Source organism: Cyclopterus lumpus, chromosome 15, assembly GCF_009769545.1.
Source record: "Cyclopterus lumpus isolate fCycLum1 chromosome 15, fCycLum1.pri, whole genome shotgun sequence".
NCBI lineage: Eukaryota > Metazoa > Chordata > Actinopteri > Perciformes > Cyclopteridae > Cyclopterus > Cyclopterus lumpus.
The window spans coordinates 9,588,290-9,605,417 of NC_046980.1; the positions used below are offsets into that span (position 1 = coordinate 9,588,290).

At 40.8% G+C, this 17,128-nt stretch overlaps 1 protein-coding gene across 2 annotated transcripts in view; it reads right to left on the reverse strand.

The window, feature by feature from the left end:
- The window catches only part of LOC117743961 (transcription factor COE3), a 65,889-nt gene extending 55,039 nt beyond the window's left edge, over window positions 1-10,850 (reverse strand). For both annotated transcript variants that reach the window (XM_034551963.1, XM_034551962.1), the window contains exons 1-6: window positions 10,178-10,850; window positions 9,730-9,886; window positions 9,348-9,411; window positions 9,017-9,072; window positions 7,062-7,135; window positions 5,259-5,327 (exon numbers count right to left, since the gene is read on the reverse strand). In XM_034551963.1, coding sequence (XP_034407854.1) covers window positions 5,259-5,327; window positions 7,062-7,135; window positions 9,017-9,072; window positions 9,348-9,411; window positions 9,730-9,886; window positions 10,178-10,308 — 551 coding nt within the window. In that variant the 5' untranslated portion in view covers window positions 10,309-10,850. The remainder of the gene's footprint in view (window positions 1-5,258; window positions 5,328-7,061; window positions 7,136-9,016; window positions 9,073-9,347; window positions 9,412-9,729; window positions 9,887-10,177) is intronic.
- Between the last annotated feature and the right edge of the window lie 6,278 nt (window positions 10,851-17,128).

Sequence of the window (17,128 nt, forward strand, 5' to 3'; positions counted from 1 at the left end):
AGCACAGCACAGCACACACACACACACACACACACACAAGTGCACGCACATGAAACACGCGCACGCACACCCCACACAAACATCTCAGTCTTTCTCTGCACACATGTTAAAGTCATCACCCCTGCTCAGCGCTAGTAAAACACAACACCCCCGGCTTCTCTGCTGTTGTCAAGTCTTGCCATTAGCTGATGCCACTGGGGAATCCTACCCTAGTGAGGTGGGTCTCCCTCGGGAACGCCAGGCACCACGTTACGTTCAGCCGCCACTCATGTGAACCCAAACATGTGAGCATAATTTGGAAAATATCATTTATACTGTGCGTCTTTGTACGTGTCTTGACATTTACAAACTGCGATAAAACCGACACGAGGGAGGAGGGAATAGAAAACAGGGCGAGAATAATTTGAGGTAATGTTTTGCTTAGTGAACAGTATTACCCAATCCTGGATGTTGGAGCACTGGGAAGGAGGTTCTGGCTCCGGGGTTGCAGTGAAGGTCTGGGTTTCATTTTTCGGCAAGTGCAAGCCAAAGGCGAGCTGCCAAGTACAGCTTTCGCTCTCAACACTTCCTGCTCTTCCTACTCTGGCTCGGGAGCAGACAGGCTTCACTCAAACATCACGTTGATTCAGGCGGGGGGGGGGGGGGGGGGCAGTTTATTCTCCAATTTCTCAATGGCCGTTTAAAAAACTCACATCTGTCACTTGAATTACACAAAACACAGCCACGGGAAGAAAAAAACGCTGAAATCGATAAATTGTTTAGCCACATATAAAAAAAACAAGGTGCGTGCAGGTGTTTGCATGCGTGTGTAAACATATGGGGAGAAAGCATTTCCTTCACACGCTAACAGCTTTAAATGACTCACGGGAAGCCTAAAAAAATATTGCAACGCATGTCCCACAGCTCAATGGTATAATGTAAAAAAAATCCAGAAGGAACACCTGCAGCAATCGACTGTCTATCACAACAACAGTGACCCTGTCCACTGCATCATTTTCATTATGGATGGCGGCAGCACAATTCTAGATTAACACTACCTACTGAGTGCCATCTTAATTGCCCATCTACAGAAGCAGTGAAAACACGCCATTTGGGTACTTCATAAACAGACTTCCCTTTGCAGGTTATCAAGACAGCCGCTCAGTGAAAACACACCCTCTTCTCAAATGCTGATGTGCAATTAAAATGGTTTTAGAAATCCTCTTTGACAGTCCAGGGCTTAGCCAAAAATGTAAATGACATTAAAGGAGACAATGAATTTAATTTTGTTTAATGTCCCCTTTCGCTGATTCTCATTTACATCACATTTCCACATAAAGGGCTGACCTTATAAATACTGGCATTTGTTCAGCTTTTGGAGGTAATCACGGTTTTGCAAAAAACAGATGGGAGCACACAAATTTTTGCGATTTATTTCTGAGAAGGACGGGGGAACCGCATGCGAGACGTTCTAAGGCTGCGGTCTTTTGTTTCTGGTAAACAACTTGACAACAAGTCAAGTGCACTCTGGGAAATGACCTCGTAGGTGTTCCACAAATGAACGATAACGCAAAGTCATTTAGAAAATACAGGCTCACTAATGAGGGACATAACGGAAAGCTAAGCAAAATTTACATTAGGCCAAAATGTAATCGCATTAACACACGAACAGGTGCGGTGAGGCCTTTATAAATGAGCTAAATGAATAAAAGCCTCCCACAGCACAACCATGTGTGCTGACCAAAAAAAGAGACAAGGGGAAAAATAAGGGAAAAAACAAGTCAATGTCATGAATAATTCAGTGGCTGGGCTGCACTCCAAAGGTCAGTGCTCCTTGACCTTTGTGACAGGAAGTGAAAGGGAGTGCCGTGGCTGCTGGAATAAATGGAGCTGACATGTTTAGATCTGGTCTAGAATCAGTTTGTGAATGGCAGCGTAAATTGACACAAGATGTTAAACTGTATGAACATACATTAAATTCCAAATGCACATATGGGTAGAATACAGATTGATGACGCATTCTCTCTCTCCGTCTGTCTCGATTCTACTTGCATAAATTGCTCCGGCTTTCTCAGAGTAAAATGTGACCTTTGAACCCTGACACGCAGAATGAGTCATTTTCTCTCCTCTTTCAACAACATGTGCCGTCTTATTACAAAATCCATGCGTAAGCCCGAACAATGTATCTAATCTTTCACACAAGAGAAGACAAAGTCAATATGCAAGAGAGTGAAGACAGATACCAGACCAGGAGAGTCATCGCAAATTGAGTTATGTTTGGCTAAACACATGCACTGTAAATGGGAAAACCATCTAATCAGATATTGGGTACCTCATCACTATAATTCTAAAGACTCAAATTACCGACTGAATAAACCTACACCCCCACCTACTTTAAGGCACCATTAACTTATAAATGTGACATCTGTAGCACTGCTGGATATATAAAGGGGAGAGATGATTATACTGAACTGCATAGGGATGCGGTCACAGCAAAAGTGCTACAATTAGTAACAAGATCAATTTACAGTTTCTTTTATTTAATGTGAGCACCAACTGAATTTTTTCTCTTTTTTTTCTTGAAAAAGTACACGCACGCTATTGAAAGACGAAACACTATTTTGCGTACTGCAAATTATGTACTGACGTTTCCCAAACGATACATTGATATTGGAGTCACTACGCATAAAAAACCCACCCAAATGCATCAAAAATAGGGCCTTTCTTCATCCAAAAAGAGAGTATGAATAATGCAATGGCATCAAATGTAAGTGCTGAAATATTTAAAGACCAAGCAGTGCTGAAACTTTGTGACAGCTGTTGGGCCTATATATCTAACCAACTTTTTTATTTTTTAAGAGAATCCTTCCTCTTTAGAAATCTGAGTGAAAATCTGTATCAAACCTCTGAGAGAAAATAGGGTAAACAGATGTCTGGCTTGACCGCAGGAAAATAGGACACATTTGGAATGATAAGTTTCCCAAACTCCGTTGGATATGCCAGATCCATGGGAACGCCAGTTAATGTCTCGCTAGATGCCAGCTAGCTGTGTGCGCTTTCCCCTCTTACCATCTGGGAAAATGTTACAGCGCATGAACGCCATCAATGATTCACTCCAAATCTGTTTCTTAAGGTTCGGCCATGCTACTGTTTCTCTAGCAAATGTGGCGGTGCGAGCTGGTTTTCATACTGTAATTGTAGACAGATGAGACATGCCCTATTCAACAATCAAACCTCTCCTCTAGGTTTATGTCACTCAACTATGTTCTACTCAATTGGATATAATCAGTTTCTGCCAGCAGCGACCGCGGCACAGGTGCCTGTAATGATGTGCATGAGAAAATGACAGATGTAACAGAAATGGCTGTAAAACATGGACGCTTTAACTGAAAGCTTACCCGTATGCACAGCGGGAATAGTCAAGTAATTGCAGTAAATAGTCTTGCGTATGGCGAGCCTACTTCAGTGAGCTCTGGCCGCGTTAAACCCTGCAACCTTTCACAAGCACCCCTCTCTGCGAGCCTCCTTCAGTCACTGGGAACCTGTGTGGGTCTGTTAGGGTGAGCTGACGGGCTCATAGTTACGACATGGAGACAATGGGAGGGTCTAATGAGGAACATATGCTTTTGTGTTTCAACAGAGCCGCTCATTGTGCAAGGAAAGGGATACTCTACTCCTATTCAGACTCGTCACAATGAAAATCCGAGCCCTCCCTGAGCCAGTTGAGCTTACAATATCCATCCGCTTCTTTTTACCCTGTTCTTTTTTTCTTTTTTTCCCACCCCTCTTTCTTGACTTTAATTCTCTATGCATTCATTTTGCTTATTGTACTTATGTTACACGTTTTGTCCCGCAGATTGAAGAACAATGGGGAGCGAAACTCTAAACAGTAAAAGGCAGCAGAGAGAGACACAAAGCAAACATGAAAGCAGCGGAAATTAAGCAAAGTAGACGTCTCAAGTTATATCTTAATGTTCGCGCTGTCGTCTCTTTGCTGTACAAACACGCTTGACTAATGAATTAAGCATTCGGCTTGGTCCGAGATGAAAAGAAAATGGGAAAAAAGACAGCTCTTTCCTGACAGTGTCCTGAACACCTCAGTACTTTTCTTGCATGCATCGTGACAGTCGAGCATGAAAGCGTAAACAACATACAAGCGGCATGCGAGCGTCTGAGGATGCGTGGGTGTCGAGTTTGTGTCGCCTGTGTGTGTGTGTGTGTGCGTGCGTGCGTGCGTGCGTGCGTGCGTGTGTGTGTGTGTGCGTGTATCTACGTGTGTCTTGTGTGAGTTTGAGTTCAGACAGCAGTAGCTCTGGTAATCCATCCAGGCTCCCAGGGCAGCCAGCTCCTACTTCCTGATGCATGAGAAGCCGCTGGAGTGGAGTGGCAGCAACAACTGCTCAGCCCTATTTGATTACTAATAAGAGAGTTGTCCCCTCTGTCAGATACCAGGCATTCTCCACTAAGCAAACAGTGATTCCGGCTAGTCAAACATTAGCATTGCTGTCTCTCCCTACGTGGTGAGAGTTACATTGAGATCGACGCACAAACTACACCCCCTACCTCACCCCTATATCCACCCCCACGCACACACACACACACATTTAACTACCTTTAACATATTCACGCTGACCAGGACATGCAATATAGTTTCACAGTGTGAGCAAGATGTCAATGCCTGAAAGCAGACCATTTACTCTCCCTCTTTAGAAGGTGATATAAATGTGGCAGACGTAACTTCCCCGAAGGTGCAGAACTAAACAGCCAACATAAAATGTTTATGCCTTCTCAGACAAAACTTTAATGGCACCTAGCTCACAGCTAACTTGAGAGAAGGAAACAGTCAATGAAAAAACCACTATTGACAGTGTCAGCATCACTGTCGTAAACAAAGAAGGGAAGCCAGCCAAATAAATGCGAAGTTGCCTAAGCTAATTAGGTGTATTCCCAGCATGATCCTCTGGTGATTGAACCACCTGTGATTGAACAAACCCTATCCAGGTGGTGACCGCCCCTCGGTGCACAGGTACCTGGGAAAGACGCCCCTCAGCCGCTCACACAGAATCACCCACAGTTCCCAGACTGTGAGCTCTAAGATGCAAGTCAGCCCAACTGGGCCGTCTGGCACACTGGGAAGGAACTCATTTGTTCACGAGCCCATCCATGCGCCCGCTCATCCACTCAGTCACTCATCCATTTAGTCACTCAGACACTCACTCATTCACTTACACTCTTCCCCCCCTGTTCACAAGCAGCGAAGACGCCGCACATGGCCTTACCTGTCAATGATCACAGGGTCTGATGGGGTCTCGTTCCTGTTTCCACAGCTTTTCTTGTCACAGCATCGGCTGCAGGAGCAGAGACAGTGTATTTCAGAACAAGTCCTACTTTGCTAAATAAATCAAAATAAATAAATAATGCACACATAACCACATGCATTTATTAAGTGCCTCGGAGTGATTTTGATATTGGGGGAGAGAGGGAAAAAAAATTGCCATGAGATTTTCCTTCACTCAATCTATCCATTCCATTGATGCTGATGGCTGATAAAAATGGTGAAAACAACATGTTGTGTTGTTTGGCTTAGTGTTGGAGGGGAGGGGAGTGGGGATTGGGCCAGGAGGCAGGGGAGTCACTTTTCACAGCTTCAGCTTTTGTTTACCTCTAATTGCCAAGCTGCTATTTCTGAGGGAGATGCAAGGTGCCACCCTCAACCAATATTTCTGCAGGGCATTTATCAATTATGGCCTCAAAAGCACTAATCTATCTTCCACCACATGTTTCAGCCATCTCCCCCCTATACGTCTATAGCTAGCTGCCTTTCACTTCTTTGATTGGGACTTGAATCAAAACTGCAAAAATAAACAAATACATCATCCTAGCCTCAACTTGAAATGAAAACATATAAACATATGTGAATAAGATTGATTTATGCCATATGGTGCAGAAAGAAAAACAAAGATTTTGTGCAAAGCTACTGTCAGTCAACCACACATTATTTAAATATGTCTGATTTACATGACTTTCCAGCAGCGAGTAATAAAAATGTGTTTTATAGCTACGGTGCTGGAGTGTATTAGAGCATAAATATAATTCAAAAACTACACGTATGACATCCCTAATGATTAAGATATAATAAGGTAAGTTATCAAAATATAATTTCTATTATAACTGTTCTTGTTATGTAGATATTCTTAGCTGATAATAGGCAGCAGTTAAAGTAGATCTTTATTCAGCAGCAAAATGCACTTCCTCTTGACAAAAAAATATTACCTCTCGAGTACGAGCATATTCAATGTGTCACAAATAAGTGATGGATGCATGTATAAATTGAGCGTGAGTGATGAGTTTATGCATGGAAAAAGACAAATCATTCTCAGCTCTCATGCTGCACTTGCTCTCAACCAGTAACTTGAACAATGCACCGGTGCAACAAAGGAGAGGTTAACCGACAGTATCCGAATTCAATGTTCACAAAGCTCATGCTGAGCTCAACAATAACAACAAAAGGCGTTTTTCCTTTTAGTATCAATGACACCGCTGAATAGCAAGCGCAATATGAGAGGTTGAGATTTATGTGGTTAAATGACGCTAAAAGGCTCGCTGATCATTGTTGACAGGTGGGATCAACCGAGAACTGACTCTGTTCTAAAAAGAAGGAGAAAAAAAAACTGATACATTGCATGCAACGCCTATGCATAACTTAACAGGAAACACATTGTGCCTGGCAGGCTTAAATGATGACATACAATTCTTAGAATATAAAGATAAATATACTAAAGGTTAAAAAACACAATGTATACTGTGAGTACGTTCAGTATACCTTCACTAAAAGAAGTCATTCAGTTCATTTTCACTGGCATATTCACATCATAGTTGAATAACATCATATCAAAGTTAGAAGTGACAGCAGCTCTCTCTCTCTCTCCTTCTATATATCTCTCTATCTCCCTGGTTGCTGAAGGACTACAGGACAGTCTGAATTGCTGCATCACATCATGAGTGTCAAAACTTATTGAAGGGGAGGGAATTACTTTTTGCCTGGATCTGCAAAATGGACGGAGCAAAAAAATAATGCTTACCTGCACATAATTTCATGGGTAAGAAGAACTCTGCACATTTCTGGATTCTTGTCTTGACCCTCATAAATTATGGCCTTTGAAAGGAAATGAGATGGAAATAAAGTGAAAACACAGTCATCTCATAAACACCTATTAATTCACAGAAATGTACAAATAATTAGACTAAGATATTTGCAATTTTGGCACTTAATAAAAAAAATCTGGGCATTAATACACATGATTTTAAAACAACAGGATATATTAGAAGAGTGCAAAGGCTAAGTAAGAAACATGGTTAAGATAATCACAGCAATATCCCCCTATTTAAATTACATGAAATCATATAAATATCAACCTAAATAAACAATTACAAAAATAACTATGACTGATAATAACAATACCAACTACAATATTTCCAGTGGCAATAATAATTAAAAAAATATAATTATAAAATGAAAAAGTAGTGATTAGGATGACAATAATAATAAATTGTATTTTTTTTTTGTATTAATCTAGATAATATCCTGTGGCTCAGAGAGAAAGAGAGAGACAGAGAGATTTTCATAAGGAGAGATCCAATAGAAGTGTCATCAATATGCTTATAATCTGGGGATATTTGGGGGAAAGTGTTAATGGGCAATCTGTTGTTTATTTTGAGCCGCTAACAATGATCTTTCTGTGGATAAAAAGCGGTGTCTGGCGGTACGGTTGAGTAATTTTTGAGCATTGGCTGAAACAGATGGCGTGGAGCTATCAGTTCTGCCGCTCTTCTCTCCCTCCCTCGATCCCTCCCTCCTTCTTCTATTTCTAAGGATAGACACTTCTCTCCCTCGTATACTGAAACGGCACCAAGTGTAAACGCAGGCAAAGCACCACGGTTTTGATTTTTTTTTTAAACACTTTAAGAATATAATAACAAAAAAATATGTAATAAACAACGTGATCGTTTTTTTTTTTTTTATCCTTTGAAGCCATTCAAAATGTTGTGATGTTATAATTTTTTTTTTTCTGGCACGCGTGAGGCCAATATGAGAGCGTGACTTTGACAAAGTGACATATCTGAACCAGGTCGCATCACTCTCATGGCTTTTAAAAGCTGTCCCACTTGACCTGAGTATTTGTTTATTATTATTATTTTCCTTTTTTTTTTAAATTTATTCTAGGAACCGGGCGATTATCTATATTGGTTTGATTTATGTCGCTGTTTGCAGCTGTAGAAACAGAAATCCATAAATTGCTTGTTCTGCGTCATTGACTCCGATCATTCGCAGAGGAATGTTGTCGGTGACCAGTGGCTCGGGCTTCACGGCTCTATTCGCAAGGCTCTCCCTAAACCCTATATTTAATAACAAAACTCGAGGTGCACAGCCGAAATAACGATGTCTGATTTTATTACCCAAATTATAAATAACTTTACAAATCCTTGCGTTGGCTTGGGATGTGCATTAAGGCTTAATAATAACATTTTGCGCGTTGGGCTCTCGGTTTAAAGTCACCCTCAATATTTGTGAGGAAGATAAGTGAGATGAACCTCAGCAGAAATATTGATATTTATAATTAAAATAATTTATGCACATTTTTTTATTATATATATATATGTTTAGAGCCTAACCTCTGACTCTTTGCAGGAAAAGTCCAATCAGATCATATGGAGCAGACGTGTTTAAATTTGAATGGGTGCCCACAAAGAAGCCTGACATGGCAGAGTTAAATTCACTTCAGGATATGGTCACACGTAAACACTCGAATATGGAAACTGTGCCTTCTTGTTGCAGCAGTAATTTCATTTCATTTTGTGCCACGACTTTTGTGTTTGTTTTGTTTGGCAAGCAGATTTAAGAAAACACCAACAAACAAAAAAAACGTGTGTGGATCTCAGGGGTGATGATTTTGCACGGCGTGTTAAGGTTTTTGCACAAGTGAACCGTGGGTGCGTGTGCGCAGTGTGCGGAGAAACAAGTGTAACAGCAGCTTACCTGCTTCGTCATGGAATCGATTAGCCGAATGTAAAGATCCTGTTCTGTTCGGACGCCTGGGGAGACAAGAAGAAGACCACTTGTGAGTTTTGAGGAATTGTGGGCAATACATATTTTGTTCAAAAGTAAGCCCTCTAAAAAAAAAAGTTTAGAAAAAGATACACAGATCTCAGATATTGATTATATTTATAAAATGACTAGACTGCATCTGTTATTATTATCATTATTATTATTATTATTATCACACGTGGTTTTATGCAGACAGGCAAACTCATGTGTGATACATTTGCACGTGTTTGCACAAAAAAATATTAAAGATAGTTTCACTCACCATTGCTGTACAATAACTGTAGTTTGTAATGTATCCCATTGTTAGTTTTTTCACTGGTTGGTTCCTGCAGAAGACAACAGTTTGTGAAAATCAACATCAACAGAACAACTTCCTATATCACCACCACATGTCTGTTGGTTTACAATATTTAAAAATATATATATGTGTAGTTTCTTTGCTAAAAGAAGAGAAGCTGTTAGTTAAAACGACTCTCTTTCATCAACGAATTGAGCATTTTTTTTCCCCTTTCTTTTTAAAATCAATATTACACGTGACTTCCCTAGTAACCCATTGCCATTTCAGAGAACATCATTTGGATACATATACAGATTATGTACAGGGGCGGGGGGGTGCACGTATTTGATCAAAATACACCGCTTACTTTGTCTTTCTCCACAAAGTCCACAAAAGCTGTCCTTTCGATCTCCACGGGCTGACCCTGTCTGTCATACAGCGCCAGCACGAAATGGAAAAAATTGGATTTTCTGAGGTTGGAAGGGGGCTGCTTTTCATAATGTGCCCGTGCCAAGCCGACACCGCTGCGGGGAGAAAACAAGAGACCATCTCGGTTAAGCACCGGACACCGGGGATACTAGATGATGGAGAAGCTGATGGAAACATTGGAGATGCAGAAGCACGCTCGAGTATACTAGGGGAGATTTCTTGATTTGTCACAATAATGGGTAATCTGATGTAATGAAAGAAGGGAAAGCCGAAGGGGGGGCATTTATTGGGAGACTGTAATTGATACAGAGTATTCAGGGGATTGAGGGGTCGATATGATGAGGAGGGAATGCGTGAGAAAAATCAGATGCTTTTGGCATGCGTACCTTTGGGCGGCTGTGTTTGCATCCACCACCCCAGCTGTGTGCATCCAGGAGCGGACCGAGTTCAGTCCACCGAGCGGTTCCTCCTTCATCGTCGTCCCGCCTCGCGGTATAGTTTCCTGAATTCCAAACATTTGGGACAATTTGCGTGAAAAAGAGCCTCCTGCGAAATTAGGGGAATAGACGTCCAAGCGCGTTATCCTTTAGGGTTGTTGGTTGTTTGTTTTTTTGTTCACGGGATAAGTAGCGAGAGCCGATTCAGACTTGCGAGGGAAAACCCGGTCCACAGGTCTTGCCTCCCTCTTCAGTCCGTCCGATGTGAACAATTCTCAAAGTGCTGTACTTAGTTAAAGCGGTATCCACAGACTGGAAAAGTGAATTGTTCAGATTTTTTTTTTTTTTGTGTTGCTATTGTTCCTCTTTCTTTTTTCCTTTTTCTTTTTTTTTTTTTTTTGTGCTATTCACAGAAAAATCGATGGCAGTTGTTTGTGTTTGTGGGTGATGCTGCTCTCAAAGTGCCCACATCCCCGAAGCACCGCATCCAAAACCTTCAGGACTTCTTGTTGAATAAAAAACCCACTCCTGAAAAGGTGCTGCTGCTTCTCCACAAGACAAACACAGGCAAAGGCTGATCACCAGTGGAGGTGTTCCTAGTACACAGGAGATGTGGATAAGGGGCCCTTTCGCGTCGTGCAGGATGGATGGGAACATGCAAAACTAAGCCCTCTTTCCCCGAGGACTGAAATCTTTCCCGGGAGCCAAAACTCTAAACCCACGGGAGAGGCGCTGTCAGAATATGACGCTGAAGGGGCGTGGTTTTGCCCAAATATGGCGCTCTGACGGTTCCTGTCAAGCAGTGGCGCTCCTCTGAACGGGTACAGCCCTATAATGCAGCAGCCTGAGAACACTCACTCGCTCCACTTTTCCTCTTGCTTAGGCCCTATATGTGGTGAGTTTGATTTTTTTAATGATATGGACAATTCAACCGTGTGTAACCATCACACATAATGAGAAAAAAAATAAAAAATAAAAATAGCAAAATATAATAATAACTCGGAATTCAGGATGGCATTGCTTATCATTTTTAGCCGGCCTAATGATTGCAATTTCCGTGATTAGTTTTATTATATTTGATTAAAATCAATAGTATTTGACATATTTATTCGATTAGATGTGTTATTACTACAAATTGACTTGATGAGATTGCTTGTTCACTAATGTATTGAAAGCATCTCAATAGCTGTGTGAATGCCGGCCATAAATCATGTTTCAATAATGACAGATCATGTTTCTTCAGATAACTGATATATTTGTGCACTTTTAACTCTACTCTGCGGGTTATTTTATTGTAATTAAAATGTAATTAATCCAACGATGATTTCACAGAATCAGACATGATTATAAATCTATTAATTTACATTACATTTTACATTTTTTTAACAAGAGATGATTGACTTTCAATTGTTTTACTGTGTATCGCAGAGCAGAGGGGTTCTTTATTAATGGCGGTAGGCATAAAATATGAACAAAGTTTGAAACCCCGTTTCTTCCACATTATTCATGTGCAAACAAATCAATCACATGTATGTGTCATTTACAGAAGATAAAGTAAGATCTTCTGACCTCTTTTTATGAGCTAAAAATCTGAGTCAGCGTGTCTCTTGACATTAAACAAACTTCAGGAAATCCATGGTTCTGTGTCTTCTTTATTTCATGCACGTCGCGTTCAAATCAGTAATAATCAGAAACATCTTAATCATTTTTAAAGAGCCTACATGTCCGACTCTGTCCGAGAGGGGCAAGCAAGCAGTTCGGTTCATTAGTGGTGAAAAGGAGGAGAGGATGGAGGGAGAGAGGGGAGGGTGCGAGGAAGAGAGATGTGTGCTATATCCTGAGCAATCTATCTAGCTGGTGCTGAGGGTTAATAGCTGCTGCCAAAGATAAGTGAATTATAAGCTGTTGCTTTCACCTCTACACAATCTATTGCCAAATTGCCCAGTCACAAAATAAGGGTGTGGATTTTTTTCTTCTTATTTATTTACTTTTTTTTTTTAATATTGAAGAGAAATCTAAGTTTCAATTTGTGGAGAGAAAAAAAATCAGAAAAACCTCAAAGGGGAAGAAAAAAAAAATGTTATCTCTTTTTCTCGTAGATGAAACAAACCGAGACGCATGTTGTAAATGTTTTGTCTGTTCTACCGAGATTGCAAAATATCTTCTTCTTTTTTTTGCACAGAACTCACTCTGCTTTTTTTTCGCCCAGTTTCAAGTCGCTTATTAGAACTTAACCCCTGATTACACGCACCAAGGCGATTTAAATCTGATTATCAAATTAGGGGACTTTGAGACAAATCCTCTTAGATCTGATACTGTTGACTGGAGAAAGAAAATGGATCTCCACACCCGTCACGTAGGTAACGATGCTGTCCTGAATGGGAGTTTTAAACCGTATTTGACAACAAATGCAGCTGCCCCGCTATTTCAGAAGATATTAGAGGAAAATGAATGCAAATCTGTGTGCAGGAGCCATCTGGACGTGGAGAGAGGGAGTCAGCTGCTCCACACACTGAGGCGCGGAGCCTGAATCCGTCTCAGCTCATTCTGTGGGATCATCTGCGTGGTGGGCTTACACCGTGGAAAATGCGCTCTTCATCATTAGGTGAAATGTTAGCATCAAAATAAAAGAAATGTTGATCCCCGTTGGTTTTAGTGTTTGCGCGCATGAGAACTTTCACGGGCGTGGAATTAGAGGATCTTAGTCACATTTTCTAATTTCTCACTAGAAAAAAAAAGAAAAGCAAGAAAAAAAAAAAAGAAAAGAAAAAACCCCAGCTTGTTTCTTAACTGCACGCTGGAGGTAAGTGGCGCATGACAAGCATGGGGAACAAGTGCAAACTGTTTGCCTCCTGTATCTTGGCCGCACTGAGCCCGGATGAATGCTCGTTTAAATGACCGGTTGATGACACGGGGGCCCGTTATCTCATTCTTCTATTCAGTGGACACAATGAAAGAACCCCTAAAGAGTTGGGCCGGAGCATCAATATAAAACTAAAGTCCTCGGGACGCGTGGCTCCCAATAAAAATGTACACGGTGACTTCGAAGACCTCCCGTCTCGACGGGACGAGCCTCCTCTGTATTGAGGGTGACGTCTTCTTTTTTTTTTTTTGGGTGTGAATTTACGGGGCGAGGCCCTCATGATCTCCTTAAATTTGCATGTAAATGGCGACATCAGCCTATACGCGTGCCAGGGGCCAGCGGGCCTCCCAGATGTCAAGGCAAAGTCAATCAGCCGGCCGCTGCCCAGCTGTCCATCGATGCACTTTATTGGGACAACACTTTCATTATGCTCACCTGCATTGTTTCCGACTGAATTTATTGGCACCAAAAAAAAAGAAAGAAGGGAAATGAAAAGAAATCGTGTTAGCACCCACCAAGCAAGTTCGCTCACGGCTTTATCACAGAGGTTCTTTTAAAGTGATCTTTTTGTCGATTAAATATTAATGAAATACGCCTACATTTATGCATCACTCCAAACTCCATATGGAACAAACAGGCAGTCAGCCCACTTATTGTTTACAGCAACTCAACCGGTCTTTATGTTATTCCGATGTTCAGACATATATAACAATATATAATATCGCAAAGAGAATAGTATATATATATACATATATATATATATATTTAAATATTATGTTTTGTGTATGGTTGAACTTAATAGTGATTGAACTATTTACTTATGGCATTTATTTATTTAGGCTATAGGTGAATGTGACGTGCCAACGCACAAAACCAAATTTCTGTGAGGTCTCCAGCCTTTGTTATCACTTGTAGCTGTGTTTTAAAAGATCAACTTGTATACGTGTGCCTTGTTTCTTGCGAGTGGGGAACATTTGATTATATTTATAATCATGCGACTTTTAAAGTTAAATAATGAAATGCTTAACACACCATTAAAATGACAGCTTCCTTGCAAAACTTTGTTTAAAGACGCTATTAACGTTATTGGCCTCATAAATGCGCGTGCGAGATTCGATGTGACATATTCAAATATCATATTAAAATACATTGTGCACGTTATTTTTAATTATAGGGGCAACACACAAATGGCCAAGAGTGATAAGATCAATCATGTAGGCTATTCGTGGCAAGTAGTTATAGCTGATAGACGGACAGCGCCCCTCGTTGGTTACACTTGAGATCATTGTGTCGATATGAGGCAGCTGCGTTCCTCAGTGACAAGATAGCTAAATCTCAACATAGGTTTATCTAACACCCCTCCCCCTCCCCAGACCCCCCGAGCGGCCAAAAAGTGGTTGTTTATTATGTTCAGGACAAATGATCTCAAATAAAATAGACAGAATTCCCCCCAAAAAATTATATATATTGACCATAAGACAAAATAAATAGATTAAATAACATACATATTTATATAGCAAAAAGAAGGGAAAAAAAGCGTGTTATTATTTTCAATGCAGTAAAATGTCTTAAAAATAAATTCTCACAAAAGCCACATTATTATTATTATTATTATTATTATTATTATTATTGTTACTATTATTATTAGCTACTATTATTAGCTACTACTATTATTTGTAATATTTGTACAAAATCCACGTATGTATATTTTGGATGCGTTTAATGTAGGACTGTGTCCACTAAACACGAGCACATTATCTGACACACAGCTGCGGTGACCTCACATTTCGTCACTAACTTCTGTCAGAGTCCTCATGTTAATTGTGTGCAGTGGTGAGTTCTGTCAAGGGCATTGCCCGTGCGCACAATTTGCATTTCCATTCTGCTGTGGAAATGATGAGAGAGTTTCTACGCGGTTTAGAGCCTCGCGGCGCAGTCTGTGGGCGAATTACATTTAAAGAAGGCGAGAGAAATTAAATAAGAAACCGAGACCACTTCAGGGCTATTAACATCTAAAATATCCCCTGGAAATTTAGACCAAAATACACATGACCAAATATCCAGCATACCGTCGCTCTTACTCAGCCCCGTCTTGATTGTGTCCGTCACTCCTATAGGCCTGTCTAAAAAAAATCTCTATTTATAAAAAGTTATTAAGCCGCCTCACATTTCTCAGTGGCATTGATGGAAGTGAGGTAAATGTGATTATTCTGCTCTAAATCGGAACATATTAACATAAGATAGAGGGACCAATGTATCACGATACCCAGACATTCAGGAAAAAAGGTGCAGAAATCTGACTGTAAAGGTAATTTTAAAATCTCATCAGTAAGATAAGGACACATGTTGCATCGGGCAAAGTGGCCTCCAAAACGGGAGGCATCAGCTTTAACCTTGTTTTCTTCTTCTTCTTCTTCTTTTTAGAGTGTGTGCTTGACCACACAGGCAGCAGCGTTTCCCTCAATACTCAAGAGAACTTTAATTTGCCTGTTGACCCATATGATGGAGCTATTGCCAACTTAGATTGATACTGCCCCACCTGCACAAGTCCAATAACTCTCAAGTCGCTCACATCAAAATGTATGTTTTCTACATGTTGCATAATCTACATAATTTACTCCCATAGGGATTAAGTGATGCAAATGTGATGGCAATTGTCAAGGTGTCTTATAAATGAGAAATGTGGTACAATTCATTATCACTCTCCAACTGAGTTTTGATTTTACTCAGAGATCCTTATTTATATTGAACTGTGTTACTATTAACAGAAATGTTAATTATGATGTCAAGATGGAGAGAGTCAAGGTGAAAGCTGCACAGCAATAGCTAAAAATAATCCATGCCAGCCAGAGTACAGTAGGATCCTGCAGAGGAGTGTTACTGGCAAGGGACCTTTTTGCTGCAACAAAGAGGTGGAAAAGAGGAAGTAAATGAATTAGAGTACAAGCCAGTTTTTTGTCTTTGTTTCATCCACACTTGTCCTGTCCCTATTTTCCAACCTCTCCCTTTTCCTTGCTATTGGAAGTGCTGCAAATTGTATAATGCTGGTCTTTGTTCTACAGAGTCAAGCCACATGAATAGCCGTCCTGAGCACACACAAAAACACACTGACAAACTGATCATCTTAAAAAAGCAACGCCCTGGTGCTCACTTGGCCTACTTTCCACGGCAGCACTGGGACGTGGGAAGAGGAATATAATTCAGGGGAGGATGTTCTTGTACTCTGGGAAACATTCAGTATAGCAAGTGTGATGCACATAAACATAGCCTTTGCATTGTCAACCTTAGACCGCATTTGCCCCAGATAACTAGTCCCCGTGTGCTAGACTATTCTCTTTGACTTTGCAATTGAAATCCTGAGGAGATTATGCCAAAGCTAAAAGAGGCAAACTCCAGGGTGGGATTTCAATTGTCAATTCCTGTTGGATTTTATAGCATTATGACATATAGTACACCATCTGTTACGCTTCCTGCGACGAGCTCTACGTCTGCACGGGATCCTATTGACATGAACTTTATTACAACTAAGACCTGTAGTCTTGGATGGACAGCAATATTCAATCAGTAATATTTTTTTTCTTCTTTTTACACACTCTTTAACACAGATGCATAGGCACGGTGGGTTCTCCAGGTATGCAAAACACAGGGGTATATTAGGAAGGTGCAGGAAAGTAACCACTCCTAACTTTAGCTAAACAGACTTTCCTGAAGCGCCAGATAATCTGGGGCTTCTATGTACACCGCCTAACCAAATGTCGACATCTGCGAGGGTGTGCATAAAGAAAAGCTCCTCAGAGAAACGGGGGATAATAATCTTAGTTCCCCTCACCTTCAGTTTGCCCATAGGGGTTTAAAAAAGGAGATGAAGAAATCCTATGTAAACATGCCAAGTCAAATCTTCACTTGAAATGTGACATGGAGGCAAAGGCCAACCCCGGTGCATCACTAACGTGGTTCCACACATGAGTTTTTAGTGCCCCTGGATGTAAACACTTGATGTATTCAGTCTGTGGTTTCGGCACTGACTCACTATGCAC